Here is a 27385-nt window from a genome sequence, read left to right on the forward strand (position 1 = left end):
GTGGCTGCAGCCTGACATTACGAGTGAAAAACAAAACCACGACAACTGAGCACCGGTATTCACAATTGACCTCTAAAAACATTTTTTAATCAATTATCAGTCAAGAATTTCCACAGTTGGTCTGAATCAGTCTATTAAAGGTCTTGTCACTCAGCCACTACATGCATTTCGCTCATTTTCTACGTATGACAAATTCTGTCTTTTGTGAGTCATGTGTGAGATACGTAAGTATTTTCTTGTGTTCGTCATTCGTCGATGTGCGCAGATGTCAGTCAAGGGTATCAGCTGGCGGGTCTTTACGTGAATTCAGTTTTTAGCTCTTCTTAGTTTTTGGTCGGTTGAGAATTACGCAGTTAAAGCGTATTTTACATAGTTTATACACAATTTCTCCATAAATCTTTTGCAATTGTGCGTAATTTTTGAAAGATGCACACTCAAATTTGTGGCTTTCCACGACCGTTCCACGTATGTCTAACAGACTTTTCACACATGAACCCCCAATGTATAACTTTTATATCGCGTAAACGGCTCACATATCATGTTAAGTTTAATTGACGCACACATTTTGGGCCAGATTTGGCTTTTGCAGTGATTCACGTGTTCTTTGCTTTGCTTATTCATACTTCTTCTGTGGTTTTAACGTGTTTCGTTGGTGATACATCTGTGAAAATTTCACGTTAAAACCACAATTCATGCGTGACCAGTTTTCATCCGTGCAATATGCACAAATTGTACATAGTGGCTGTGGGACACGGCCTTAAAGCTTTAGTCACATGCACATGTACGGGGTTAACCCATACAGGTGCAGCGGGTCAATGGAAGGTCGTAGAGCGCAGTTGTGTTTCCTTGAGGCTCTTATAACCTCTTAAAGGCTGTCGTAAAAATGGAACGTACCACTAGTTATTAGTAAGGTGCGAGTGCAGCTCCTTATTGACCATGTGCAAATCCTGCATGATAAGACACCCATCGGACGTCCACACCAACTAACCCTTACGTGTTATATTAGTGTTCACTAAAACTTGTTTGCCACGGCATTACCATGGAAAAGTGTGCAGGGACATTGTGGTTCCACAGATTTACTGACCGGTCTATGATTTTAAAATTTCCAGCAGGCCACCTGTGTGTCCTGTACAGGTTTGCTCATTTGTCCCCCACAGACAGCCATATCTACCTGTGAGGCAGTGACGTGGCGTCAGGTGAGGCTCGGCCTCACCGGTCATCCTGATAAAATAGAAAAAAGTACATTAAGTAAATATTGACTCAACACGTTTTGCACCGTTTCTGAAATTCAGTGTTACATGATCACATATGGAGTGTAAACTCCAAGTGAGGCTCTGGAGCGCTTTGCCTCATGTCTGACCGCAGAACTCAGTTTTAACAGTGACGTGCAGTCAGAACGCTGACCTTATATGGGTGGAGAAAAGCTTCTGGTGAGGCCAGCCTTGCCAACAGGGGGCAGAAGTGAGCTTACAGCTGTTTTGTAGCCATACTGGTGAGTTAATCAACCTGATCAAGACGGTTTGAGAGGCAACAAAGTTACTCCAGCTGGCTCTCACTCTACCAGCTACATCAGCATCAGTGGAGAGGTCATTCTCTGCATTTAAAAGACTAAAAACATACTGTAAAAAACAGAACAGACCAAGGATGTCTTTCCATATTGGCCATAATGTCCATTGAGAGGGAGAGACTATAGGAAAATGAGGAAGACTTTTCCAACAGATCATAGAGCTTTTTGTGGAGAAGGATCGCCGCATGGACTCAAAAAGTAAGGCCAAACATGGGTTTCAATTTCTGTTTTTTTAAAAATAACATGGGAATTTGCTCAGCTGTAACAAGTTGAAAAAAATAAAATAAAAAAAAATAAAAAATAACGTGGGAGTAAGTGGGGGAAAAAAATTAATTTTTGAAAACTAAATTTTAGGCCTAAAAGAATTATTTTAAATTTTATTATTTTACAGGCAACATTTGATAACACTGATTAAAGCTCCAGAATTTGTAGTTAGAACGATACCAGAAATAGTTACTGAGGGTCCAAATGAAATGTATGCTGAACACATCTGTATACTTTAATTTGTTTACAGTATATGTGAATAATATATACACAAGAAAAGTGTTTTCTATCCATGTCTATAAAATACATATTCTCTGTTGGATGAACGGTGGAATATTCAGTTCTTGTAATTGTAAATCTGACTCCAGAGGAGTCGCTGCCTCACCAGCCATCAACCTCACCGCACGCCACTGCTGTAAGGGCACTTATGACGGGGGCTTTAAACACAGACTGGCTGAAGAATGACTCCCACAACAGCTTTGTTTTGAAAAAGAAAAGAAAAGAAAAACCCTTCTGTGTTGAATTAACGCCTAATTTCCTAAAAAGGTTCTTTCAGAGACGTTTCTGCATAGAAAGGAAGAGAAGTCCTATGTTTTAGAAACTTAAGAGGAAAATTACCCAAAGAAAAACTGCATCCTGTTGAAAGAACAAAGATGCTTTCTTTAAATGGTGGAATAATGTGGACATTTAGTCAGCGGTAAGACTGTCAGGTTTTTAAGGGGTTCCCTATGAGGCTCAGGTACAGACACATGTTAAAAATCAATTACCCAGCAGTCTTAGAGCAAGAGCAGAGGCTGTTTTAGGTTTCTGTTTTAATCAGTCAAACGGCTGCAGCGCCTCTCAGGGTGACTTCTGTGATGGAATGTGAAGAGCACCGCGCTGCCGCTGAAAAAGCCGGCTGGGCTTTTCATTACAACCACATTTACACTCCATCAAGTAACTTTAAAGGTGGAGCAAAAGGTGGAAAGAAAGGAATTTTTACTGACATGAGATGTTGGATCTGACCGTAGATCCACAGCTCCTGAAATATGATTTTTTTTAAATATATTGATGATTGACGTCTAATGATGCACAGTTTTATTCAGCTTTTTTGTTTCTATATTTGTGACAAAGTTCCTTTTTGTAATTAATCCTCTCGGCTTACGTCCATTAGTTCGTAAAGTCACATTTTGGCGTGTTGTGTTCAAGAGCACGCCGTCTTCTTCTTAGACGATAAAAGAACTTCAACCACAGACTGTCTGATGGTTCACAGAAGGACTCAGTGAAGAAAGAAGAAGAATTCTAAAAAGATCGGAAAGTTTTGGGTGAAAGGTTTTCAGGCTCTGTCCACAAAAACATCATTACAACACGTAAAATGTATCTCTCTATTTGTTTATTTTACAATATTCTATGATGACAAACGAGTAAAAAAAATAATCAACTTTTCAACTTTTATTTGCAAAAGTAAATTCATTATTTCAGTTTTTTGCACACTACTTTTGTGACACAAACTTCTTTAAATGATTAAAAGTATCACCATCTTAATGTGAAGTTAGTGTGCGATTTAAAAACACTGTTTAAATGTATTGATACAGTCATTCTTTTGCATGCATGTTTTTGGAAAATTACATGCAAATAGTCACTTTCTTTATAGCATTTGCTTTTACTTGCTGTGCAAATGAATTCAACTGTTTCCCCCGTTTCTGAGTCTGTCAGTCGGTGTCATTTGTGCCCCCTCCCCTTTGCCTGTAGCTCTTGACGCAGCTTGCAGAAGGGGGGGATCGAGGGCGGGGCTACTCGGCTCAGCACCAATGGCCGCGCCCACTTACAGAAGCTTTTGGGAACAGAGGCTTCAGATAAACATGACATATGTCTTTTTAAGACATTTAGGTTGTGGACTTTTGGTTAAAAACGTCATAATCATAATTAAAACGCCACTGGGAACAATTTTATTTTTAAAAAAATTGTCATGGGAGACTTTATTAACCAGCAGCAACCTAAGTATGTTGGTCTGGTGGAGGAATTCAGAGTTTTAAGCACCTTCACCTGTCAGCCTGTATGCAGTGGTAATTTATTCTTACAGATGCTCACTCTGATTTGTTTTGTCAGCCTCATTTTTGTCCTCTTTTGCGTTGTGTCATTCTTCCTTCCCTCTGCTTGTCAGCGCGTTTGCTCTCACCTCATTTAATGTATCTCACTAGTTGTACTAGTTATGGCCTTTTCTCTCACACACACACACACACACACACACACACACATAAAGCCAGGCGTCTTCGCCATGGCGATGTCAGCAGAAGTGGGTAAATGCTCTGCCCTCCGTTCCCATCTCCATGGAAGCGCCTCTCCAGCTCCTGAAGTGTCATTATTTGATCACAAAATGTTTGGTTTATTCCTTTTTTCCTTACAATGGATATGGATGCCCATCATGTCAGGAGTGTGGCTTTGGTTTATCTTTATTTGGAAAAACAAACGCAGACGTCGTCTTGCTCGTTGCCATGTCTGGGTTCACCAGATAACCCACATCCATGCATCTCTACCAAATCCAAGCGTCTTGCCCAAGACGTTGGTGTCTGGGTAAGACCCTTCCCCCTGTGCCTTGAAAATATAGGAAGGGCATCCGGCGTAAAAACTCTTTCCCTAACCACCTGTAGCGACCCTTAACGGGACAAGCTAAAAGGTGAACAAGTCGCTGATTGGTCAAAGTTCCACCTGGCTAAAGTGGCATGGTCACTGCACAGAGCCTGAAAACATGGGTTTGCATGGACTTTTCATTGGAAGATGCCGCTTGCATGCGTGTTGCCAATTAAGGGCATTGTGAACATTACCTAAAAGTCTGGTTTAATTCATGGGTTTGGCCAGTAAATCTACCCGGCAACCGCATGTCCTGGGGCGTGACCTCTGAGCAGATTGGTGCCCAACGGACGGGGAAGTCAAATTTGAAAGCTGAGTTCATGCTCTAAAAATCCTCTCAAACACAAACAGCTGTTTTGGCTGACTGTTTTTTCCACCTTACTTCCCTGGATGACACATGCAGATGTGCCCCCCGCCTGCCATGACAGGAGCTTTAAAACATGTCAAGTCCCCCGCTGGAACCCCGAGCACAATGTCATTCTCCTGAAACCCAGACACATGGTTGGGGTCCTGGTTGGGAGCTTTTACCTGCTCCGCGGGGTTCTTTAGACTCTCACTGTTCTGCAACAACATCAACAGCTTTTTACATCGGAAGCAAAAATGAACAAATAAATCCTTCCAGCCGTTTTGAGATTGCTCTCACAAATGCAGCACCGACCAGTCCTATTGTGGTTTGGGGCCCCGCCCAATTGTTTCCAGTTTCTGTCCAGTGCTTTTGATTCATTTACTGACGTCCAAGAAACAGGAGATCCACGGAAAACAGATCAGACAAGGATCAGTCAGATAAGTCAGAGACTGAGACTGAAGGCTCATTCCAGGACAGGAGCTGATCCAGAAGTTCCTGTGATGTTCCACCGAGAGCTCCGTCCCGGTTCGGGAGGCCGGCTCTCTGCCTCAAAGAACATCATTACTACCTCCACGAATGGGCCTGAAGTCAGGAGATGTCAGCCGCAGTATGTCACGCAGCAGAGTGCCGCCGGGATGAACCGAGGACCCACAGCTGTGGCCCGTCTGTGGGGGACCAGCTGGAACCTGACAGGCTACACCCAGAGGACACGGTCGGCACTTCCAGATGAGCTGCTGCCGTTGCTTCCCCTCACTCTGAGGGATTTCTGTGGAGGAAATGGAAGAGAACCAGAGGAGGGATGCTTGCTTCAGATAAGAGCGCCACCAAATGATCAACTACTGGAATTCCAGGAATTTTCTTTCCTTTTTTGTGACAGCAAGCCAAACCAAAGTGGGTTTCATTCAAATTGCTGCCACTATTTCCCACGAAAGCCCACACAGACAAGAAGCATCACTAGTGCAGCTCAAACCAAAAATACTCATTTGAAATCATTTCAGCCTCTGCATCTCCTTTTTTTTGGTTTGCAGAAAGTTTCCAAAGTTGCTTAATTTACAACCAACTACAGTTCTAAATATTCCTTTAACCTTTGCAGGTTTATGGACGCGATTATTCTAAACAAAAGGCAGCAGAAGCTGCAGCAACGACTGCAGAGGAGAAGAAAAAAAACTCCACTTCATTCCTTAGACGATCAAGTGGGAACATCATCAATGCCTCTTTCTTGTTGTCCGTCCTGCATCCCATAAACCAATCTGATTTGTGCAGAAATCTCAAACTGCTCCTGTCAGGAGGAAAACAGCCCCGAACAGGAAACTGCAGAAACTTTTCAATTACAGATGGATGTCAGGAGGCAAACTTGAGTGAATAAACATATTTCACAAAGGAAGCAGAAATTGTGGCGTAGATGGAGTTTTGCTTTCAATCTTACATTTGTTCTTCACCAGAAATTAATGACAAACTGAATGAAATGATATTCTTGGCCAGATGACGACCATTTTTCAATTCTAGCCCAAAACAGTCCCTCCTCCTCTAATGTGTTTGTCCGCTCTCCTTCATCTCTCTCCTCTCTCTGCACACCCTCCTCTTCCCTCATCCCTCTTTTTTTTGTAAAAATTAATCACCTGCCTCTGGTGTGTGCGTGTGCGTGTGTGCACATGACCGGCAGCAGCAAGCCCACAGAGGATTTTAGCAGCGGATTTATTGCAAACTTAATTCATAATGGCGTCCAATGATGATGAGAAGCTGCAGGAAAGAGTGTTTGTCACTGTTGTTGTTCAGGGGTGAGAGAGAGGATAAACAGAGCAGCACTTTGATATCAAGTAATAGAGTGGAAAGTCATGGAGGAAATGCAATGGGGAGAAGCTACAGCAGGAACAAGTCTGACTGTCGGAGCTTCATCTTCTGCTTTTAAATCCATTTAGTCTGTTTTCTGAGGTGCTCCTCACAGCAGGAAATCCATGCCGATCTGTGCCAGATCACCATCGTTCTCCTGGTTTGATCTCCGCCTGTTTTCACTCACTCTGTCTTGAACAGGGGCGGGCAAACTAGGGCCCATTTGTGGCCAGAAAGTTATTCAGCATTCATGTGGAAGACTTGTTGTATTTCTTGTGTCATTTTTCCGATCATTCCAACCCCTCATGAACGCAGCAATTTTTTAAGTTTGTGTTTTTCCCCTGAGGGACATCAACCCTTTGGTGCAACTGGTACTGAAATGAAAACGAAAGCCAAAGTTTTGCAGAAAAAAAAGAAGGAAAAAGTGTTTTTTTTGTTTTTAAAGAATTCAGAAAAGCCTGATGAGAAGAAGCGACATGTTCCACCAAAGCAGCAGATGCTGTGATTGGTTACACAGCCATCACACATCCCTGAAATAGGCTCATGGTCTTTGCAGTCCTATACGAGGATAAAAGAGCTGTTGAAGTGTTTCTTCCTCCTTAATGCGAGTGTGACATTTTATTTAGTTTATGGGACATTCAGAAAAAAAAACACTTTATTGTGATTCCAAATGTTGTTATTTTGCAACATTTTTGTCTCTCCAAATAGTCATGAGCTGCAGCAGATTGAACACAAGTGACAAAATGTCGTTACCGTAGCAACCAGTTGGTTATAAAGCTGAGGAATCTGCTGAGGAATATTTTGTATAATATGTTTTGGTGCCTGAAAGCAAATTTTTCTTTTTTGTGGGATAAAGTAAAAATGTGAGAAATCAATTGAAACCTCAGAATTGATTTGGTTGCTTGTTGGATTTTCACACACCTGATCTTTGACACGTTCAGGACTCCAGACAGCAAAGTTTGGACATCAATGCCTTGGTTGAAGCTTCCTGAATGAACTTTTGCTTTGACTAAATTTACTTCAGTGTTTTTGTGCATCGTGAGCTCTTGTCTCAACTGGGACTCCTCAGAAAACCTCTAAGCTGCTCTATAAATTTGACTGTAGTGTGCGTTAGGTTATTGATTGTGCATCAATCTTGGCGTTAAAAGGGTTGAGATCAAAGAGGGTATAACAGAGTTCTAAAGTTTGCAGTAATTATTATATTTTCAAGTCTTCTCGCTACAAACCTGGGATTATTTTCTGATATTTTTGATGCACCTCTAGTTGACTTTTCACTGCACCAGCAACATCTCTTTCAAATGTCTTACCTACTTTTATGTTTGTTCCAAACCTCCAGGCTCCAGGCTCTGAGGAAGGAGAAGTCCCGGGACGCAGCGAGGTCACGGCGGGGAAAAGAGAACTTTGAATTTTATGAGTTAGCCAAGATGCTGCCGCTGCCGGGTGCCATCACGAGCCAGCTGGACAAGGCCTCCATCATCCGGCTCACCATCAGCTACCTGAAGATGAGGGACTTCGCCAACCAAGGAGACCCGCCCTGGAACCTGCGCATTGAGGGCCCGCCCCCCAACACCTCAGTCAAAGGTAGGACCGTGTGGAAGCTGGAGGGCTGAGTTTCCCTTTGAAGCACAGAAGAAGAAAAAAACATTTAGGTGTGACTCAAACAGCTTGAAGTCGCTACAAAAGATGAAACTTCATCTCCAAATAGTCATGTCCTCAGCATCAAACATCCGTTTAAAGCTACGGACACGCCGGGCAGGTGATGCTGCTTCACGATGGCGTTCTCTCCCGTCTGGATCTTTTTTGCTGTTCTTCAGGCTGCTCCTCATGACAAAGTCTCTGCATGTTCTAACAACAAAACGGTCACTAAAAACCATTACTGTGACATAACTGACTGCATATTTTTCTGATAACAAGCCTCGAACATGTTCTAAAAGAATAGTTACTAAAACAGAACAGAGTAACCAAATCCGTAAATCTGAGTCTGAGTTTTTATAAAACGTCACTGCTGAGGTAGCATCATGGGACATCTGCCTCTTTCTGCCCTCCAGGGGGCGCTCCACTTTGATTGTTGACATAAAACCAACAGAGGACAGAGCAAGGAGCATTTTAAGTGTACAAAACCCTGAGGATGGTCTCCCCTCCCTGAACTAAAACTGAGGTAGCTTTTGTTGCAGCAGCTTCTTCCTCTCCCTTTTTTTAACCACAAGGTTTGACTCTTCCGTTTCTACGGAAGGTTGCAAAGATGCAACCGCTGCCCTCCTCATGCGTCTGCTGTCTGCTCCCTGATAGTGGAATCAAACAAAACGGAAAGCAGCGAGCTTCTGCACTAAGTGATTTCCCGCTAAAGGAACATTAAGCTTTGAATTTCTGCTTGGAGTGGCAGAGCATGCACGGCACTCGTGAATCTGAGCAGCATTTGCCTTTGAAATTGGCCTTTTGTGAGACTCTTAGAGGGAAAAGGAGCATTTGCTTGAAGAGGCTGTTTGAGCTGCGAGGAAAGACCCAAAGATGAAAGCAGAGTGCCTTCAATTTCCGGTGATGAACCACGCGCGTTAATGAAAGTCATTTTTTGATATTTGTCAAGGTGCACGAGTGTGTGCACGTTTGTCTGGGAGTTGTGGAGGCATTTCCACTGGTTGATGTCTCAAACATGCCCTCATACCCCCACACCCCCCAGCAGCAGATGGTAGCATTGTCATCGGGGCTTTGAAGAGGCGCATGCATTTTAATGAACAGAACGCCACACACCAAATGTGTGTGTCTGTGTGTGTTTGCGTCTGGTTATACGTGTTGGTGTGTGTGACTGAACATGTATGCACAGGTGTTCATTTGTTTGTCTGTGCTTGTGTTTGCACGTGTGCATGAAAATGTGTGTGTGTGTGTATTTTTGTGTTAGTTTCGTGGGCTTGTGTCAGTCCAAAAGTGTGCTTTTGTTTGTCTGTGTATGTATGTGTATGAGTGTTTTGTGAGTGTGTGTTTTTGCTTGTGTTCATGCTGCCGTTATTGTATTGTATGTGTGCTGTGTACGTGTTTGTGTGAGTACACTTGCGTGTGTGAGTTTACATGTGTGTTTATACCTGTGTGCATTTGTGTATTTGAGTGCATTAGTGCATGTGTGTGTTTGTGTGTCTATGCATGTGTGTGTGTGTTTGTGTGCAGTAGTGCATAGCTGTGTTTGTGTGTGTTTGCGTGTGTAAGTCTATGCATGGATGTGTTTGTGTGTCTTTGTGTTCCTTTATGTGTGGGTCTGTTTGCGTGTGTGTGTTTTTACGCATGTGTCTATACATGTGTGTATACATATATGTGTGTTCGGGTTCATTTATTCACAGGTGAGTTGGTGTGTGTGTTTGTGCGTGTGTCTATCCATGTGTGTGTTTTTCGTGTATGTTTGTGTGTTTTAGTACTTGGCTGTGTTGGTGTGTGTTTGTTTGTGTGTTTATGCATATGCGTTTGGGTGTGTGTCTATGCATGCATGTGTTTGTGTGTCTTTGCACGGGTGTGTGTGTATGCATGCGTGTATTTGGGTGCATTAGTAGGGGTGTGACGATAACCGCATCACCGCATGTATTTTTTTCTACTAAAGTTGTGTATTTGGTGCGTGATTGAAACTATAATAAACACATTAAACACATTCATCTTTGCTGATAATTGACTTATTCTGCTAGTCCTGTGTTCAGACTTCAAGGGTTTCTGGGGGAAACCTTTTATTACTGTTCTCCTTCACTCCCTGCGCCGCACCTCTCTCTCCCTCTATGCTACACTGCATGTGCTCCCTCTTCTTACACACATGTGCGCGGTTTCAGCAGCACACACACATCCTCATTCTACAACAGAAGTCTCCGTCTCGCGAGGACATACAACAAATTTACTGCGTTCTAATTGTTAATTTCCATTGTATTCATTTCCATTAGAAGATGCGTGCGTTGTTGAGTGCGCGACTCTTGCTGCTTCATCACAGCGGTGATCAAAAATCCCACACCATCACAGCTGTACTCCAGAGCAGAGTATGTGTGAGTTTAAATGTATGTATAGGCGTGTTTGTTCTGAATGTTTGCTGATGACTTTATTGTCTTCCTCTCTGCTGTTTCGGTTCTTTCGATGTAGACAAATCTTTTTTTAATGACTTTTACGTTTGGACAGTTCAATTCCAAGAATAGAGGGGAACACTTTAAAACACAATTTACAATTTATGAACTCAAATCACATTTCAAATTGAACAAATTTTCAGTTTCAAGCACAGACTTCTGCCAAACTGCTGAATGAAGCAAAGCAAAATACAATGACTAGACGTCAAATGCAATTGACAATTAATTGAAGAACTAAGTGTATACATTCTATATTAGAACTGTTGGTATGGATTGATTTCTGCAGACTAAAACATGCAGAATGTAAACCGCCTGGTTTGACTGACCAGCTGGTAAACGTTTGAAACAAATGTAGACATAAAAGTGAAAAACTAAAGGCGAAAAATTCCTCTTGACTCCTCTTTCCATGTTTCAGTTCTTTGTCATGAGGTGAGAAGGAAATCAACCTTTTTTTGCTTCACCTTCAACCTAAGGTCACATCAACACTTTACTCTTTTCTTTCCATTTTACTTCGTCATATTCTTTTTGCTATTTTGTATCGTAGTTTCTCCTTTTTAAGCTCCTTTTCTTCTCATCCTCCTTCATTTTTTCTCATCTTTACCTTCTTTCCGTCTGGTCTTCTGCTCCTCCCGCTGTTTTTGTTTGCTTTTGTTCATTGTCTTGGTTTTTCTGGCCTCCTCATTTTTGTCTTTCTTCTTGCCATCTTTTTTTCACTCCTAACTTTTCTTCTTCAAGTCTTTTTCCTGTTCTGTCATTCACTTTTCTGTCTCCAGATCTGAACTCAATCTGCTCCTGAACTTTCTCTTTGTCTCATATCTGTGTCCTTCTCTGTCCTCCACTTCACTGTATCCTCCTTGAGCTCTTCCTCCTCTCCTCCTCTTCCTCCTCTCAGTTTTGACCTTTGCAGTAATTGACCCATCAGTTGCTCTTCTGCAGTTTAGTGTTGCAGCTTTTGACATCCCGTCAGAGAGTCTGCACATCTGCTGCAGGATCCACACAAACAACCCTGACCTTTTAAGCATCCTGACACCCAGCCCAGGCGTGTGCACGTACCTGTGCACGCGTGAGCACGTGTTGATTCTACTGACCATTTAAAGCTGCGACTGTATGTCTGTCGGTGTATCTGCTGGAGTGTACATGTGCACAGATGTCTGGTTTGTTTGTGTGTGCGTGTGTGCATGGACATATGCACGCACTTGTGTGAGCATTGCATCAGATTGTGGACCCCCCCCCCCATCCCTCCCCCGACACCTGGACATTTATTATGCATGCAGAGGAACAGACAGTAAAATGCCACAATTCATGAGCCAGTTTACACACACACAGACTCAGACACACAAAAGCACAACTATGCTTTGCAGATCCGTATGCACAAACACAACCAAAACAGGAACTTACAAAAGTAAAGACACACGCACATATTTACACACTTTCAGTTCGTGTTTGCAGCTTTACTTTCTGATAGACGCAAAGCCAATGAAAGTGTTGTCTTTGCTGTTTTCTACATGTTCTTGTACCATTTTCCTCATGATGGAGGACATATATGAAGACAATTAAGCTTAAATCTGCATTTCTGAGTAGTTTTTGGTTCAAATTGGGAATGAGGAGCAGACAAAGACACGCAGTTTGACAAAGCTTGTAGGTGTGACGTAGAAGCCACAAGCTCCATTCTGATGCATCCACCTGCAGACAATTAGCTTTTCCATCAACCAACTGTTTCTCATTGTCTATCTCTATTAGTCAGGGGGTGGGAGGGGCGGGGGTTATGTGTGGGTCTGGGGAGGGGGCTCTATTTTAATTTTCATGCTTGTTTTTATATTATTTACTTGGATTTATTTGATTTGACAAATCAATTCATGAATGTCCCCATCTCCTTAATGTCTGATAAAACGTCACTCAGCAAATGAAATTCCTAACTGACTGATACGAGTCAAAAATGCATCCAAACATTTGAATTGGAGCATTTTACCCTAAAGTATTAATCTGTCTAAGGACTAGAAATGTTTTTGTTTCAGAACCCTTACTTTCAGAGACAGCCTGTAGTACACTGCAAAAAAAAGGCCGATCTGAAAGAAGTCAAAATTATTATGCAGTTGGCAGATTTTCTTTTTTTACATAAGCAAAACAATTGGATATGGGATAGAAAAATTATCTCACCCAGAACTATTTTTTTAGAAAGAAAAGTTCTTGTTACTAAGACATGTTTTCTCAAACTAAGATTATTTTATTTTGCTGTTGGGAAACTTTCTTGAAAAGATTCTTTTTCCTGAAAGAAAGAAAATAAGACGGTTATTCTTAAACAAGGGTCATTTTACTTTCTTAACTCCTTTAAGACTGAACATAGGTCAGTTTTGACCCGAACACAAGGGGTTAAGTTTCAGTTTTTATAGTGCAGGAGGTCAATAGAGTTAATTGAACACTTTTATGGTTCCTCTTCTGTAGTGATGTTAGGCTGATGATACTAGGCTTTCTTTTCCAATGCAAACATTTCCCAGAATTCTCAGTCTCACCATGAGGAACATCCCTTCTAATCATTGAGAGGCTTTCATCCAAAACGTGAAACAGCTCTGCAACAAACATCAGCACTTTCTTAGCCATCAGCTGCTACTTCAGCTTCATCACTGGACTCTACCAGCACGGCTGCTTTTAGTTCTTAATGATGCAAATGTCTAAGCTCCTTCATCATTAACAAGCAACGGTCAGGTCGACCTTCTGTGCCCTCGCTGACCCATTATCAGCAATTAGCACGCCATCCATCGTGACTTCCTTTAAAACGCGTCAAGAATCAGAAAATCTTTTCGATTCTCTCCTGAACCTTTTAAGATTAGCGGCTTCACCAGCAATGAACTCCATGGAAGAAGAATGTGGTCATAGTGATTCTCTTTAGCCTTTTGGCAAATTTGTTTTAAAACATGGTATGAAGTCCATTGAGATGAATGTTGTCATTTTGGAAAATGTGAATAAAATTAAATTGAATTCAATTGAAAACAGGGAAGAGTTTTCTGTTAGATTTTATTTTATTATAAATTCACACCTTAAACATCATGAGGTTGTTGCAGCAGTGAGATTTTCGAACGTTTAAAAACATCAATTCACACCCAAAGTGTCAGACAACACATACACCAAAACGCAAAATATTTCCAACAATTTTCCAAGCATAACTCAGGCTGAGCAATTGTTCCTTTTGTGTCATTATTCCAAATGATGAATTCTTTTGTCCTCATATTTTAGGAGATGTTTGCATATGACCCATAGAAGATGGGAAGAGGGCGGTACCTCATTTCCACTGAGCAGAGCGGTACGCTTTACCTTCAAGTGGAATTACTATTCAAACGTGGATCAGACCCAATCGAACCAGACCGCAAGGCTCAGTGAAAACTAGGCACATTAGACCAGCTTCCAGTCTTTAAAATAAGGGAGCTTTAGTCTTTTCATTTGAATCTTTTATCTAAAGCTAAACTTTTTGATCTTTATTCCCAATAAATCATCATATTTTGTCAAATTTGGTCCTGTTCTGATCCAGCTCTGGAGAACTCTGGTCCTTTTCCGAACGAGTCGCTGTTCAATTGCAGGTGAACTTTGGTGCGGTTCACGTCAGTGGGAATGCAGACGGATTTTCACAGACCAAAGAGAGGAGGAGAACAAAAGGGAGGAGGTGCTGAACTCCATGTGTTAACAGGAGACATAAAAAACACCCACAGAGAGAATCTGAAGAGGTTTAGAAATGTCTGCAGGGTAAAGGTGGAGCAGCGAGGAGCAGCAGGAGCATCTTTATAGTAGCAGTGGGCGATACCACACTTTTAAGATTCAATATGACACTAATGACTTTTTGCATACAATATTGTACACACAATATTACAATATTTGCACCACAGCAAATTCTTAGTCTGTGAAACTACTTTGTTCACTGACAATGGCAATAAAAATTCCTTGAATCCTTGAATAATAAATAGCAATTACTGGTCATTTTTTTTAGTGAATCTTTTTCCCCAGGCATGTTCTGCAAACAAATACCATGAAAAACTAACCAGATAACAACTTTAAGGTTAAAAATATAGAACTTTTTTTTTTTTAAATGAACCTACTGGTGCTATGGTGTGTTGTTGCTAATGGTAACACGCCCAAATCACGACCCCTCTGGTCATATTTGTGTGTAGAAGGTGTGTAGTGGGGAGTTTTACAGCCTTTAAACATGTGTAATCCCACTTTCACTTATCCAGTGTGATTCATTAAATAAATAACAGGGAGGGATCCTAAAATTAGGGATGTGTGGATGTCCAGATTTTGATTCCTTGGTATTGATACTCTCATCATAGGTGACAGTCGGAGGACGAGCAGGACTTCCTGCTTTTCTTCTTTCTGCTTTTTTCCCATCCTGGTTTGGAATATTGTGAGTTTTTTTCTTCAGCCTTTGGTTCTGTTCTGAGACTGTCATGCATGAAATGTGTCAGTATTTCCCACTCATTCCAGTCCAGTTCGTGGGACTGTCCCATAGAGAGAGACACATTTTTACTTGAGTTTTTTCACTGCAGCAGTCCCCAACCTCTGTTAAACTCCTTTAAAAGGATCATGTTGTGACTGCTTTAAGCTGTGGAAACCTTGAAGACTGAATGTGGGTAATTCCCCCTGAAAGGCTGAGAGTGAGACCTGCGTGATCACAGTAGCAGGTCTGAAGCCGCTGCTGTGGCTTTCATGGTCGGCCACTTTTCTTCAACTGCACTGAACGTCCAGAGACCAAAGATTGAAATCAAGTTTTGGAGTATTTTTGTTGAAAACAACAAAAGCTTGAAGCACTTTATATGTTTCCAAGTGTGTGTGTGTGTGTGTGTGTGTGTGTGTGTGTGTGTGTGTGTGTGTGTGTGAGAGATGTCCTCTTCCTTCCTCACTGATGCTTTATTCAAAATCAACCTCCTGCTTAGTGAGGCTGTCAGAGCAGGCAGACGGAGGAGAAGGAGAGGCATTGAGAAAGAGGCTGAGGAGAGAAATGAGAGGGATAAAGACGAGGCAGGGGAGAAGGAGAGAAAAATATACGAGACAGTCAATTAGAGAGACAGAGGCTATCAGTGAGGCTGAGAGATGGAGAGGAAGAGCAGCGGGAGTCTCGCCTCACTATGATCCATCTCGTCTCTTTGTACCAGCTGACGTTTTTATGATGCGGACTGCTGGCTGGGCTAATGGCTTCCATTATACTGAGGGAACACAGTGACCCCGACACCCGGATAAACACCACACTCACTTCAGAACCCCCCCCCCCATCTCCTCAAACACACCTGCAGCCGGCAATCCAGCAGTGACTCAAAGTGACTCTGAGCAAACTGAGTGGAGGATGGAGACTCTGCCAGCACTGAAGGAGCTCAGGAACACGTCTTCCGTACAGCCTCAGCAATGTTTACACCTGGCAGAAAAGCTCTCCCCCTACACCCCCCTGGGAAAGAAAACATGTAAAGACACCAACAGTTTTTACGTTTTTGATCAGCACGGGTCAGCAGGACCTGCAACACCCTGCAGAATAAACATGCTGGCTGGTAGCAGTTGGGCTGTTCGGTGGTGTGGGGCCCAAATCCAGGAAACCTGGCAAAGAGTCAAACGGGATAATTTTATCCTGAGGCTTTTCTTATGTTATCTCTGATGTCAAGTATTAATACAGGTTGATGTGCTGACGTCAGAAGGGTTCTGCTAAAGGGCGAAGGCCTTTTGACAGCTGTTGCAGTAAGTTTGGACTTCTAATCAAGACATTTTGACAAGGATGACTGCCGCGACTTTGCAGCAACTTAGGCCAATCGCTCTTATTCTGGAAAAAGTCTGACCCATTAAACGGTCTCTACCGATCATTCTTCGAGGCTTAATCGCACGTCATCAATCTGACCAATCAGACGAGGTTAACGTCCTCACCTCCTTGAGCTGACATAGCTCATAAACTCTCTCAAAAATAACAGCTTGTGCTTAGTGATAGCTCATGATCCGGTGTCAGACAGTGTAAAAAGTCCATAAAAAAACAAAAACTTAAGTGAGTCTGTCTGGCTTCAGCACCACCAAATTCGCACTACATCTCCTATGATTCCTTGGGTTAATGTGACAGTGTGCTAGTGTTAACTGTAATGACGCACAACAAACACTTTAATCCCACTGTTCTCCTTAAAGAAAGCACGTCAACAGTGTTAGTGTTGGAGCATAAAGCAATCATTAATTCCAGTGTTTGATTCGACTCCTTTTTCTAACTGAAACAGCTGGTTTCTAATGTCTTTTTGAAGGACAAATTCTGTATCAGACTTTAATCCCTTAAAAAATAGGACGTTTAAATACAAGTAATAAAATACACATTTTACTATAAATAATTTGAAATCCTATCTTTTCTGAAAAATTAAGAACAAGTTTTTGTCGAAGTTGCATTTTTTTATTTAGACCAAAAAATAAATCACATAAAAATTGCAATCCTTAAAATCCTTAAAGAGCTGGTACATCCTGAATACAGAATACAGAGTTTCATGTTTTAGAATTTTTAGTCATTGGTTTGCCTCGTAATTTTTATCACTGAAAAAGCGGACGTTTGATTAAAAAAAACAACAAAAAAAAACTGGTTTAGTCCACATAGCTCAGCCAAGTCAATTTGACCCTACACATCTCAGTAGCATCAAGTTCTGGACTGAGGTCCTAAAGTGCCAGTAACCCAAAACCCAAACCAGAAAGGATCAAACCTAAATGCAGAAAAAGTGAAAATAACTCAACAAACAGCATCTAATCATAAATCCTCCCGCTGATATAAGAAACTGTCCACGCCAAAACAGTGAAACCACAATCAATCCACACTGAAGAGTGGATTGGTTTTGTGCCTCACCTCCCTGCAGCTCTTTTACCAGCCAGATCCTCCTAAAACTTGTGGAAGTACACCAGAGAGCCTTTGATTCTGAAGGAGAAGAAGCTGCTCCAGCTGGGATGTCTTTAGGTCTTAAATCCACAGACTCTTAAAGCATCTCTCCATAAAACACCTGTCACCCCCCCCACCGCGGCTGAGCTGAGTCTGGCACAAACAGCCGGACCCCCGGTCTCCCCCGGCTAAAACTGTCGCATCACAAACTCGCACTTAATCCAGGCAGAATAATTTGTCCAGCTGCAGTTGTGAGATGCTGAGATTCCGCGGTTGTAGTGTAAAGAAAATGTAATGGCGGGGAGGAGGGGGGGCTGCAGTAATTATAAAACTAATTACCAAATGCTGATGATGCCCGCAGGCTTTGCATAACTAAATTTAGACAAGCAAATTGCTTTCGGCTTGGATGTGGCTGCTGGCTGTTTGGTTCGTCTTTCTTCATGACTCTCCCCCCTGCCTGTCCTGCATGCTGTCACACCCCTGCACACCAACAAAGACAAAACAATCACCATGGAAACAATTACTCAAAAACCCTCACCTTGACTTTTTTTTATTTTATTTCTGAGAGCCGCAGAGGCGGCTGCATGGAAAGTTGAGTTCTGCGATGACAGGTGTGAGTTTCCGTTTGAGGCCCAGAAGACGCCGCTGTTAAAACTGAAGGTTTCACTGCTGGGTTTGTGTGAGGATTTCCTCCTGTGGTCACAGAGAAGACACCAACCCTCTCATATCATGACCTGTGTCATGTTGTCAGTTTTTGTTCAGTCTAGCTTAGATGTGCGTCCTGCATACACCTGAATGAGGGTCAAGAATGGGGGGTTGCTTTCCTTGTGCCTCCTGGTGCCACTGTTCTACCCCCTGCGCTCTTCCCTGCCCTTTGATAGGAAAGTTGCCACTAGACATCCCCAACTGAAAACACCAGTGCAGACCATGGGAGGAGTATCAGGGTCTATTCGGACTTGAAATGTTCGTCGGTCCGGACAGATTCTGCATGATTTGGTCCGGATCTGGTCCTGAACCTTGGGTTTGGTCTGTATTCAGACTGCCATCTACCAGCCTTTCCTGTTTCGAACCAAAGCTTGTAACAAAACCACGTGACTTAAATTATCTTTAGCCATTGGCCGGGAAGTGTGAAGGCAGGGCATAGCAACAAGAGAAAGAATTATGGAAGTCCTGCACTTTGACATATAGATTTTCGGCAAAACAGAGTGACAAGAAAATTGTGTCACGTTAGAAGTTGTTTCAACGAGCCTGCATTCATCCGACCACACTTCAATGTGTTGCTGTGTCTCATCGTTGCTTTGTTACTCTGTTTAAGCGACTAATGGCCGGCTACGGTGGCCGTTTTGGTTCAGTTGTTTCACCCTGAGATGGGAGCCTATTTTGACGGAGAAAACTCAGTACGAACCATCCGATTGGAAAAATGGTAAAATGGTACATGGCGTATACTTATATAGCGCTTTCTACCTTCTTACGAAGGCCCAAAGCGCCTTACAGTCACACACACATTCACCCATGCACACACACATTCACACACACATTCACACACACATACACACACTGGCGGCGGCTCCGCTAACAAACACTGGCGCCAACGTCCCACCAGAGGCAAGGTGGGGTTCAGTTTCTTGCCCAAGGACACTTCGACACATGGGCGTGCAAGGTGGGAATCGAACCTGCAATATTACGATCATGGGTCGACTGCCCTACCGCTGCACCACGGCCGCCCAAAAAAAAAGGAGCGGTTCCCGATCCTGGACCAGGGTCCGCTTGGGTCTATTCAAATTGAAAACTTGTTCCAGATTATTGGGGGAAACGAACTCTGTGTCCTGCCTGGATGCACCCTCAGAGAAGCAAACAAGTGGTGGTGGAGTTTTTCATTACAAATAAAGACGAGAGAAGAGGATCATGATTGTAGGTCAGGGGGACTGGACTTCTCTCAATAAATGGGGTTCTACGAGGGTTTGCTGGTACTGTATGCCATGGCAGGAGACCCCCTCTGAGGCCAAAGTCAGCAGGTTCTTACGGAATCTGCTGACAGAGACCAGCTCTCTGACCAATTGCATGTCTTCCCTGCAGTTGTGTTGTCTGCTTGCTCCGCCATAGGAATCCATCCCTCCGCCCCCACCCCTCCGTCTCCACTGTTGACCCCCGGATGCTTTCTTTGCACCTGCAGTTTGGTACTCGTCCCTTGATTGGTGATGTCTGGTAGCTGTCCCTTGGAGGGGGGGTTGGTTTGTGGGGGGCAGGTCACTAGCAGATTCCATCACAGGAGAACACAGGAAGCTGCTAGAACATAACAGAACAAAAGTACAACAAAACCATCCAACAACCAGGGAAAAGGCATAACAAAATACAGGAATGAAATGAACCATGTCCGTGTTTGTCATTGGGAAGGGGGGGGGGGGGGGTCTCCTGGAACACATCAACAAAACGCCACAAAGGCAGAGCATCCGCAACATCAGGGTGGGAGGGCTTTCTCAGATGAAAGAACGGGGAAATGTCTGTTCAGTGCTGGGAGCGGGAAACACGGGAACCAGCTGCATCTTTCAAAGGCATGGCTTCATTTCACTGCCTGTGGGGGGGGGGCTGTCCCTGTGTGAGCTCTGCTCCTGACAGTGTGTTTATCAGCGAACACTGGTGACCCCTGTGCTGTCATTTAAAGACGGATTTTCCTCCCTGACTCTTTCTGCTGTATCTCTGATCTGACCCCAGAGTCACTCATTACTACAAACCGCACAATTTCCACAGACAACAATCTGAGCACTGATGCTATCTGTGGGGGACATCCTCAGACCCCCATTCTTGTTTAAGTATACTGTAAACCCTCACTTTGGGGAATTCTAGGACCTTTAGGTCATTTGATGCCAAATGAAACTTCCAATAAACATCTGCAGCACATTTGATTGCATTAGAATTTCTTATGTTGCACTAAACACCTCTTTGGATCAAATCAAAGCCAGGTTCCTGTTACATCCAGCCATGAATTTTAACCTATCTTGGTTTTGTGTTAAGGGCCAAGTTTTATAACCAAAAGTAAACGTCTTTATTTGTTTATTTAATAGTCATTTGGACAGGGACAGTGCACATTCATGAGCATTTCTGCTAATGTATCAGTGTTGGCTAACATGCTCTTATTTTCAACCGTAGTTCCTGAGGAAGTTGTAGGTTTGCCAAAAACAAACATCAAAAACACATAAAAGCTACAATAAGAATGACGACAATAAAAATTCAGTACGAGTTTGAAGGTTACAATATAGTATTCTCTAAACCGTAAAACCTTGTCAATGTTTAGCTTCTAGTTCTAAATCTTTCTTAGTCTCTGTCATGGCATGTGCATGAAAGTTCAAGGAAATTCTTTTGTGTTTGTCTTTTAGTTTAAAAAAGCAAACCTTTGTGAAACAGTCACATCGTATGGTTTAGTCACAACTGGGTGGATGCGGTCTGTCTGCACGTAAGGGTAGGTGAAGTAAGTGAGACACGGTGTTCATACAGGTTTCTTGTTTTTTAAACCTCTTCCAAATCCCACGGACTGCCCCTAACTTCTGTTCTCTAAAAGGTGTGTGCTCCATGCGTGCCCCATACATACAGATTTGCCCCTTTTTCACCCGCAGACAGTGCACATCCAGCAGTAAGGTTAGTTGTGACTAAGGCTTTACTAACAACCAGAGTGTGGTGTAAGGGCACCACACAACGGCATCACCTGTACATCACAAGTGTGTGTAACTTACATTAACATTACAAGTATTTCATCACCAGATTCAGCAGATATTACCAAAGAACCAGAACTGACATTTATTTCTATCATCTCCCACCTCACAGCAAAGACCCTGATTCAAATCCTGGGTGGGACCTTTCTGTGTGGAGTTTCCCAGGCCGTGTCCTCCCAAAGTCCAACTACATGTTTCGATGGCTAAGTGCTTACTCTAAAAGTGATTGTAGCCCCACCTGTCCAGGGTGTACCCTGTTTTTGCCCAACCAGGACAGGCTCCAGCAACCCTGTGACTTCACAAGTGAAATGGTAGAGAAAGAAAACATTTTTTTTCTTCTTCATGCAGCTAAATGTCTCAAAGATTTTGTGAGCTCATTGGGAGACTTAAATACTTCAGTCTTTTATTTTGTTAAAAGTTTCTTTGTCCAACAAGTGAGGACAATTTCTCAGAAGTGAAACATCCATCACTATCACTTGCTATTAATCATAGAGCGACTTTAGTGAAGGCCGTTTGTCCCTCGGAGCTGATGTCCTCACTAACCTGGTTATGCATCTAATGTGATTCTGTAATTTGTTTATCCCACTTTCCCTCCATACCAGACAAATGGGGCATTATTAACTTCTGCACTGCACACTGGACAGCCCTCAGCAGTCAATCATGGGCTCTAATAATCAGAAAGGGAAGCTTTGACAATGAATTAAAACCAACATGAAAGTGCGTGTTAAACAAAGTAAAGTATTTCCAATCAGGTGTAATTGGCTTGTCGGAGCCAGCGGTGATATATGTAGGTAATTAGTTAAGCGGCCCGAGTTTGTCTCCGAGGATTTTTTTTCTCCCTCCTCCTCCCACCACTGATCGTGAATCAAAATGTCAGAGTAAAGCGGGCGGTAAGGCACTTTCTGGGGAGCTTTAGCACACGCCGAACATGTGAGCAGACCAGGCGGGACTTTTGGGAGTGGACGGGGGGGGATATGAGGTTTTACCTGTCAGATACCCTGGCTGCTGGCTATGCCCAGCCGTGGATGGTGAGATGTGGTTGCCATGGAAACAGCGTGCAGGTCAATAGAGTATGTGATGCACCGTAAAGCCAATACTGACAGGAAGAATGCCCTCAAAGATAAAAATCGACTGTTCCGACACGATGGGGGAAAGTAACAGTTATGTTTAAATCCTAGTCAAAATAAACTTGGATTCCTCAGTTTTTATTTTGTTCTTGATACTTTTAGCCTTGAAGGGTAAAAAATATGTTTGACTTTAATATCAAAGCTTTCATGTGAAAAATACGTTTGTGAGGCTGTAGTTGAATCCACACGAGTAATATCCATATAAATTCATCCAAATCGGTCATCGTAGTGTTTTTAATCCTCTATATGTGAATTCACATGCTGTAATGAATCCCTAAGTTCCATCCCAGAGCGGCGGTTTTGAAAGAAAGCTCACGATTGAAGCCTTTTAGTTTTGAAATATCTGATGTCATTCTTGTAATAAAAACTTAAAGCTGCTTTGATGAAACATCAAAAGACAAAGGTCTGAACATTCAGAATCGTCTTATTATGTGTGTGTGTATACGGTAGACGGTTGCATCAATCACAGCTTCTGATAGCAGTGAATCATGCGCAGGAGCTCTGTTCAGCCCCGTTATTACCTTGTTTACAGCCTTCCAGTTTCAGACACGCATGCACACTCATGCAGTAAAGATAAAGACTCAGAGATGAAACGCACACACACACAGACACACACAGACCCCTGACTCACACACACGCGCACACAGACCGCTGCATTCTCTAATTGAAAGCAATAGATTTAATGGATTTTTACAATTTAAAATGTTCCAGAGGAGACTTGGAGGACACTGAAGAGTAAGATGAATGAACCAGACACACAGAGAGAGAATTCGATAACTGTAGGGAAACGGGGAGGGTACGGTCAAGCTCGTGTTTGCCGGGCCATGAAGCATTCAGCTGCACCGCCATCTGAACGCTCCGTTAGCAGTTCAGCCATTTCTTAATAACACTCTTAACTGCTCTCTGAAACACTCCATCCCTCTTCGCTTCTTGCCTCCAGCTATCTCTAGTCCATCTGTGTGGTTTTGTTTTCCCATCTCCCCAGTCACATGATGGTCTGTCTTTATGTTGCACGATCGCAGTGGACTGCTCTGTTGCACTGGCTCCTGTGTTGCGATCGGCTGATCGGTTGCTCTTTCACGACTGCAAGGATTAGGAGAGGGAGGTTCTCTGTGTGAAGGAGATGCTGGGACTGGAAGGATGCAGGATTCATATTTTGGTCTTCATAGCTGGAGGACTGCAGGATCTCTGCTTTGGTTAGAGACTTCAGTTCTGGTTTAAGAGAAGAAACTTTCCTTTGGTGTGTCACTTAGAAAAATACTCTGGTTGGGCCACAAGGTGCGGTCAAAGAGATCCATGAACGTCTGGCTCAAAACTGTACGGCTCAGATAATTCTCACTATTTTTGTTACATGGCTAATGTTAGGTTGGAGTTGTAATGCGCTCTAAGCTCGCGGGAGAGCATGTAAACACAGGGATGATGGGAGATGAAGGCTGTTGGTCCCCGTCACAGCTCATAGGAGAATTTCTATTGAACTCCTGCCGCTCTGCAGAAACTATGTCCTTGAAAATGACACTAGTTTTTCAAGGATAATCATAATTAAAAGACCACTTGGAACACTTTGAAAATGGATCAAAAGATGATTGGAGCGCGACTTTAAAGCCAGACCTTTGTTGTGATTAAGATGACGTGACAGCCTGTTGTGGGGAAGAGGAGCATGGGATGAAAGGGATGCAATGGTTGATCTGCTTTTCCGTGAATAAAAACAGGACCCAAAAGGTGCACAAATTTCAGGTTTGGTTGAGAGAAAGTGTTGTTTGCCGGACAGGTTTAAGGATTACAGATTGATAAATCTTTGAATGAGGAATAGAGTTGGGGGCGAGGGAAACCAAGACCACACTGGCAGTAAAAAGCAATGATGTGAAGGGTTGGGACGGCAGGAGCTTCAGGGGATTGGTGGGAAGGTGTCTCCAAACCTTGCAGCCAACCCCATTCCTGGTGGGGAATCTGGGATGTACAGTGGAGCGGTCAGTCTCTTATTGGTCACTTATTCAGATCTTCCTCGTGCATCCAATCCAATATCCTTCATTCAGAAATTGCAATTCTTTTATCCAAAAACAGGAAACAGTTCTTACTGGAGGACAGCCAGGGCAGAACAAAGGAGGGTTCAAAGCAGAACCACGCAGAAGCAGACTATGGTCTCGAGGCCTGGAGAGTCTCAGTGAGCTGAAGACTTCCTGGTGCAGGATGCCGAGGGCGGGGCAGAACTGAGACAGGAACCCTCATCTATCATGGGGAGGCGATGAGTGTCGATATGCTTGCAGCTGCGGCACATTGGTTCTCTGTGGAACCTGACCAACTGCTTTATATTTACTACTAATCAAACATCAGAAAAAGCCAGGTTCTCTTTTCTTTTTTGGGGTTTTCTCCAAAATCTTATTGGTCATCTTTTTTAATCAGCTGTTTTTACACCACACAGAGGATGCATCAACATATTATAGATTTGATGTTGTAATAAAACATTTGCCTCATTTCTCCTCTTTCATTGCCTATTTCTATGTCTAAATCATATTTTTTTTAAATGATTATGCAAAACAACTCTGTTAAATAAAAAAACATGTTATTATTTTGGTGTAAAGATCTCCGTGTGGTTACCGGTTCTGCATGGCGTGGTGGTTTGGAGGACATGATTGTAGGAGAGCAAAGGGGAGGTAACATGTAACAAACTGAAATGTAACCCCCTTTAAAAGGCAGAGTCCAGATGGCCCCACAGAATTTGGTTGAACCTTTTAAAACCAGAGATGGTATGGGTGACACTTTTTGACACAACTCTTTGACCGTTTACTTGATCAACATGAACCAGCTGGTTTACGTTGATTGGGTAAACACTTCACCAGAGCTGCTTTGCTCCACCTCTGAAACCACCGGAAGAGTTACGGTAGTCGAAAGAAAGTCAACACTGGAGCTAAAGCTCCTGTGATAATGGCTCAACGGGAGGAAGAAGACCCCCTCCAAAAAGGTGTGGTGGATGATCCCAGCAACCCCCTCCTAACAAACAAGCAGACAGGCAGGTTTTGGGCGGGAAGACGACCTTTGGGTGGCTCTGAAGAGGCTGGTGGGATAAAAGTGTTCATGGACTCCCAGGAGGAAATGGGTGTCTCCAGGTCCTAACAGCTTGACAACCCAACAAAATAACCTAAAAAACAAAGTTCTTCTCAGCAGCATCAGCAAAGCTCAGTCTGTGAGGTCAGTTTGTGTTTTTCATCGTTGTTGACCTCTCACCGTCCTGCATGCTTCCTTCAGTTCCCTCTTCATTTGCTGCAAACTCGTCTCCGCTTTGGTTTCTCCATCATAACGTCCTCCGTCCCCTGCCTGTTTGTCTGCCTCCCACCTCTCCTGAAGCTCCATCCCGGCTCCTCTTTTCTCTGTTCAAAGACAATCTGCTGCTCAGCTTGAAGCATCTGTTGTTTGGTGAACCCCTGATTGTCTGTTGTACATGAACTCGGAGAAGATGCTTTGAGGCGATAAACGAAGAAACTTCATTGAAAGCTGTTGCTCCCTCAAGACACTGATTAATTTGTCGCCGTCTGCCTGCCACTCAATCTGTTTGATCATCACACTTCCTGCTTGATTTCTCTGTTGTTTAACACACAAGCCAACTGACTTTGAAGAGAAGCCCAGCAGAAGACTAGTGTTTTTGAAGTGACTGGATGTTTGGTCTCAGCTGAATCAAAGCATCTTCATCATCATTTCTCCGTTTGGGGAGGTAGAGGTCGATCTTTCATTTCCCTCTCTTTTCATCATAACGTTCTAGGAAGTTTTCTGTGCAGAACATTAGTTAGAACTTTGCATCTTAACTACCAACATCAAATCAAATCAAATCAAAATCAAATCAAATCAAATCAAATCAAACTTTATTTATAAAATAGCGCTTCTCATGCACTTTGTGCAGCTCGAAGCGCTTTAACACTAAAAACAGTAAACACACAACATTACAATAAAAACCCCAACCCACCCTTCACCCTTCCCACTCCCCTCCATTAAACCACATGACCCATGGCTCCCACGTACAATGAAATATGACTATGTAACTGTAAAAGCATAAATAAATAAATAAATAAATAAACAAGTATGGCTTAGCTCTGCTGTGAGGAAACGGTATCTGGGAATCCTTTCATACCAGGAGCCAGCCTGGCCACCGGAACATCGCCACAGTGCCCACCCAGACCGGGACAACACCGGGGTCCCCCTCACAGCCAAAAGCTGTAAAATTAGACCCCTGCCGCCCCAGCAAGGGCAACAACTGCAGCAACAACCGCTGACCAAGCCGGCAATCCCTGGAGGAAAAGATCCCCTCAAGAAACACTGGGGCTAAAATCATAAGATGCTAAAATTAAAAACATAAAAAAGAAAAAAAAAAACATAGAATTGAAAATAAGATGCATAAAATTAAAATAAATACATAAATAAAATAGCCTATACTAAAACTAATAGAATAAATTAGCAGTTAAAATCAACTAAAAGCTAAATTTAAATTGGAGAATACATTTTAGAGACACACCAGTGTGTGTTTTTATACAACAGTCTAAGGTCTGTCAAGTTCATGTTCCTTTCATTTCAGTGAGAAGGGATTTTGAGAAATGTAATTGAAAGACTTTATAATAATAATAATAATCGATTGGATTTATCTGCGTTTTTCCAGACGCTCTAAGCGCTTACAATGTGTCTGTTATTCATTCACTCCTAATTCATACTTAGTGATGGTAGAGGCGTGGCTGCCAGTTCGTGCCTACGGTCCCTCTGACCATCACCGGGATCATTCACCACATTCATGCTGGTAGGCAGTAGCGTTAAGGAGCTTGCCCAAGGGCCCTCACTGGGTGGTGTTAACTGCTCACTAAGCTTTTATGCTCGCACACACACACACGCAGAATCACTTACACAAGCTCATGTAGACACACAAACACACTAACACAAAGATGTATTTACACACTCATACAAAGTCCTACACACAAATACACACACACACGTGAAAAAGCATGCA

At 42.9% G+C, this 27385-nt stretch overlaps 1 protein-coding gene across 3 annotated transcripts in view; it reads left to right on the forward strand.

Moving 5' to 3' along the window:
* npas3 (neuronal PAS domain protein 3) overlaps window positions 1–27385 on the forward strand; it is a 231996-nt gene that overhangs the window by 92383 nt on the left and 112228 nt on the right. For all 3 annotated transcript variants that reach the window (XM_023951301.1, XM_023951302.1, XM_023951303.1), the window contains one exon: window positions 7954–8198. In XM_023951301.1, the coding sequence (XP_023807069.1) occupies window positions 7954–8198 (245 nt within the window). The remainder of the gene's footprint in view (window positions 1–7953; window positions 8199–27385) is intronic.

Source organism: Oryzias latipes, chromosome 22, assembly GCF_002234675.1.
Source record: "Oryzias latipes chromosome 22, ASM223467v1".
NCBI classification, from domain to species: Eukaryota; Metazoa; Chordata; class Actinopteri; order Beloniformes; family Adrianichthyidae; genus Oryzias; species Oryzias latipes.